The sequence below is a fragment of the Pezoporus flaviventris genome, unplaced genomic scaffold (genome assembly GCF_033815535.1).
Source record: "Pezoporus flaviventris isolate CSIRO_AGI_PZ_B2104156 unplaced genomic scaffold, CSIRO_AGI_Pfla_v1 ptg000021l, whole genome shotgun sequence".
NCBI lineage: Eukaryota > Metazoa > Chordata > Aves > Psittaciformes > Psittacidae > Pezoporus > Pezoporus flaviventris.
In genome coordinates this window covers 1,322,055-1,325,898 of record NW_026892569.1, presented here as the reverse complement: position 1 = coordinate 1,325,898, position 3,844 = coordinate 1,322,055, and the positions used below count along the sequence as shown (strand labels likewise).

At 47.7% G+C, this 3,844-nt stretch overlaps 1 protein-coding gene across 1 annotated transcript; it reads left to right on the top strand.

The window, feature by feature from the left end:
* Window positions 1–250: 250 nt before the first annotated feature.
* Window positions 251–3,508, top strand: LOC133270487 (histone-lysine N-methyltransferase SETMAR). The gene is made up of 2 exons (XM_061455696.1): window positions 251–515; window positions 2,485–3,508. The coding sequence occupies exons 1-2, from the start codon at window positions 429–431 to the stop codon at window positions 3,280–3,282; spliced, it is 885 nt and encodes a 294-aa protein (XP_061311680.1). The 5' UTR covers window positions 251–428; the 3' UTR covers window positions 3,283–3,508.
* The last annotated feature ends 336 nt before the right edge of the window (window positions 3,509–3,844 follow it).

Sequence of the window (3,844 nt, the reverse complement as noted above, 5' to 3'; positions counted from 1 at the left end):
CCGGGATGGTAGCATCACTGCTGGCAGTCACCTGGGGTGAGAGCCCACCCAGCCCCTGGTCAAGTGCAGCCACCTCCCCCGGCGCTCGCCAGCGCAGAGCTCCCCTCGCCGCCCAGAAGCGTTCCGGCTCCACGCCAGCCTCGCTGAGGCACGGACCCCACAACATGGCGGCTCCACGCCAGCCTCGCTGAGGCACGGACCCCACAACATGGCGGCTCCACGCCAGCCTCGCTGAGGCACGGACCCCACAACATGGCGGCTTCACGCCTCACCTAAGGCGAGCACGCGACACCCTACTCCAGCCGGCCGCCCTAAGCTACCACAGCGCCTGCGCTCCCGCTGCGGTGCGTCACCGCCGCTACCCAATCAGAGAGAGGATTCGGTCCCGAGAGCCAATCCCCAGAGGGCCAGGGGACGGAGTCAGGGCGATGGCGGCGGGGACGGACCTGAGCGGAGGGCTGGAGCCGGTGGCCGTGGCGCTATGGCCGCCCTCGGAGGCCCCGCCGGCCTTTCAGGTAGGGGCGGGGACTGCGGCCGCCCGGAGAACCGGGCCGGGGTGGTGGGGAGGAAGAAGGGAAGGAGGAGCGGCCCGGCGCGCCTTAGCGAGCCGGTTTCCTGTTCCGTGCTCTCAGCCAGCCTGCCTCGACCCCCTCAGGGGGCGCCCGGCGGGAAGGGCTGTCGGGCCCCGTTCACCTCCGCCACCAGCCCGCGGTTCTGGTGTTATAAAGTGCTTGTTCTTAGCCGTGCACTTTAGTTACGTATATATGCAGTTTTCTCTCGATTTGTGGCGTTTTGTAGGTTTTAATCGCTCGGTTAAGATGTCACCCTTTAGGAGGAGCAAAGTTCTTATGCTGCAGGGTGTTAGCATCGGCTGTAGGCTGAAACTAGACTGGGAGTCAAAAGCTGACAGGCTTGGCAGACACTTTCTGCTGCACAGCCGTCAGGAGTGGTTCATAAGGAAAGACATAATTTAGAAATATAGAACGATCAAGAATGTTTTGGGTTGGAAGGGACCTTAAAGCTCATCCAGTTCCAACCCCTGCCACGGGCAGGGACACCTTCCACTAGAGCAGGTTGCTTCAAGCCCCTGTGTCCAACCTGGCCTTGAACACTGCCAGGGATGGGGCAGACACAGCTGCTCTGGGCACCCTGTGCCGATGTCTCACCACCCTCACAGGGAAGAACTTCTTCCTTTTATGTAACAAAAAAATCTACCCTCTTTCAGTTCAAAGCCATTCCCCCTTTTCCTATACTTAAAGTTTTTTTCATACTTTCTCAGGCATAGACCAGCTTCTGCTGTGTTCTGTATTGTGGTAGCTCCCAAATGCATTTCCTGGAAGTACACCTTATTGCCATAGAGTTTGCTTCACTGATATTGGAGAGTCTTTACAAAACAGAATGAAGAAGCTTCTAGAAAGGCTGGGGGAAAAGTAAATATGTAATCCAGAGAGACCTTAAACTTCCTAAATTGCACAGTGTAAGGATGTTTTACAGAAAGAGGAAAGCTTGCAGTTAGTGAATGGGAGAAGACACGAACAGATAAGGGATTATTAAACTTGCTTTTGGATACAGCTAAGTGATTGAGAAAGCTGATGCTTATGAAAACAGAAACTTCCGATTAACTGGCATGTTTAACAACACCCAGAAGGTACCAGACATGAGTTACTGTGAAGTGTAATATTTAGTAACAGCACATACTCCAGGATTCTAAATAAAGCTTTGGGAGCTGAATCCAGAGACAGAAGTAAAAATATACATGTAGCTGTCTTTATATTTTGGTTTTCAAATGTAGCAAAGTTTCTGTCAGTTTTCATTTTGCAACAGTCCATGATTCCATAATCATTCACCTGCTGGGGGCATTAGTGTAATTCTTATAGTCTGATTTTCAAATTGGGTTGCTTGAGCTGAACCACGTCTATCCCCACAGCCAGAATTGAAGGTGAAGCAAACAGCATCTCATACCAGTTCTGCCCTGATAACAGAATAGGTAGCTCAGCTGCTTTGTAAAGATGTAGAGGTGTGCTAGGTGAAGAGATAAATTGGAAGTATCTTCAACAAAAATGGACATTTGAAATTCTGTAAGTTAAAATAGCTGTAGACTAACCTTGTAAGTAGCTTATTGAGTGCTTTGAAGGGGGGAAGTTACTTTGCTATTACCATAAATAAAATTCATAGCTACTAAACTAGAGCCAATCAGTTGATGTGTTTTTCCTTCTAAGAAGTACTACTTTTTCTGGCTAGTAGAATAGTTTGAGGAATTGGGTCACTAAGAGACTATTGATTCTTTTTCGGTTTATAGAGACTGATTTACATTCTTTCAAGTAATTTAGAAAAGTTAGACTTGTAGTTAGAAGTTTACAAGCAAAGAAGTGTTCATGAGTTCAGTGATCAGGTACTGCCAGACACAAGCTTCTTAAAAATTGGGTAGCTCTGTGGAAAGAAGCATTGAGCATGGTGAGGATTTGACTCTTGTTCTTTTCACAGTACAGCCCAGACAACGTAGCTGGAGCAGATGGAGACATTGATCCCACTGAAATCACCTTTCCAGGATGTTCCTGTCATACCAGCTCCTGTGTGGTTCACGTGTGCTCGTGCCTTTGCCGTGGTGCAAATTACAACAGTTTGTGCCTGAGGCCTACAGAGGAAGAGGAGGAGTACGCCAGGCCTGTTTTTGAATGCAATGCCATGTGCCACTGTGGTGAATCCTGCCCAAACAGGGTTGTTCAGAGGGGTTTGCAGTTCAGACTTGAGGTGTTCAAGACTGAGAAGAAAGGGTGGGGTCTCCGTACACTAGAATTCATAGCTAAAGGAAGATTTGTCTGTGAATACGCTGGTGAAGTTTTAGGCTTTAGTGAGGCATGTAGAAGAATTCAGGCCCAGACATCAAAGGATTCAAACTATATTATAGCAGTAAGGGAGCACCTCCATAACGGTGAGACAATGGAGACGTTTGTTGACCCTATGTACATAGGTAATGTAGGTAGGTTCCTGAATCATTCCTGTGAACCCAATTTATTTATGGTGCCAGTTCGAGTAGACTCAATGGTGCCTAGGCTGGCACTTTTTGCAGCTACAGACATTTCTGCTGGAGAGGAACTTTCATTTGATTATTCTGGAAGATTCTATAATTTAGCAGTAACTGACAAAGAACAAAAATCCTTAGAGGAAGACAACAGACTGAGGAAACCTTGCTACTGTGGTTCCCGCACATGTGCTTCCTTCTTACCTTGGGACAGCTCCCTCTTTTCCACACCAAATGCTTGTTCAGGAAGCTCTCCATAGGTTTTCAGGCTGTAAGCATACCTGACAAGTATGATTTTCTCTAGCAGTTATATTGCAGTTAACTAAAACTGTGTATTCCACCAAGAAAGCACCTGGTTTTAAGCAATAACTAAAAGTCAAGATACTGAGAATAACTTCATGCAACATCCAGAGACTGCTTCTGAGGTGGGTGCCATGAGGGAGTACTAGAGCTTCAGGATGTTCCACAATAAAGCCAGGCCTGATATTTGTTTGTTTTTTTTTTTCCTGTTTTCTTCTAACAGCTTGCTGTATGTTAGAGCAGCTCTCTTGGTTTATACCTTTCAAAAGGAATGAACTTGAGCACTGGTACACTGAAAGGATATGTTGTAACAAGAAGAAACCTTGCTGAAAACTACACAACAGAGTGCAATGAAACACTGGAATGGGTTGCCCAGGGAAGTTGTGAATGCTCCATCCCTGATGGTGTTCAAGGCCAGGTTGGACAGAGCCTTGGTTTAATGGGAGGTGTTCCTGCCCATGGCAGGGGGGTTGGAACTGGATGATCTTAAGGTCTTCTCCAAACCTGGCTATTCTGTGATTC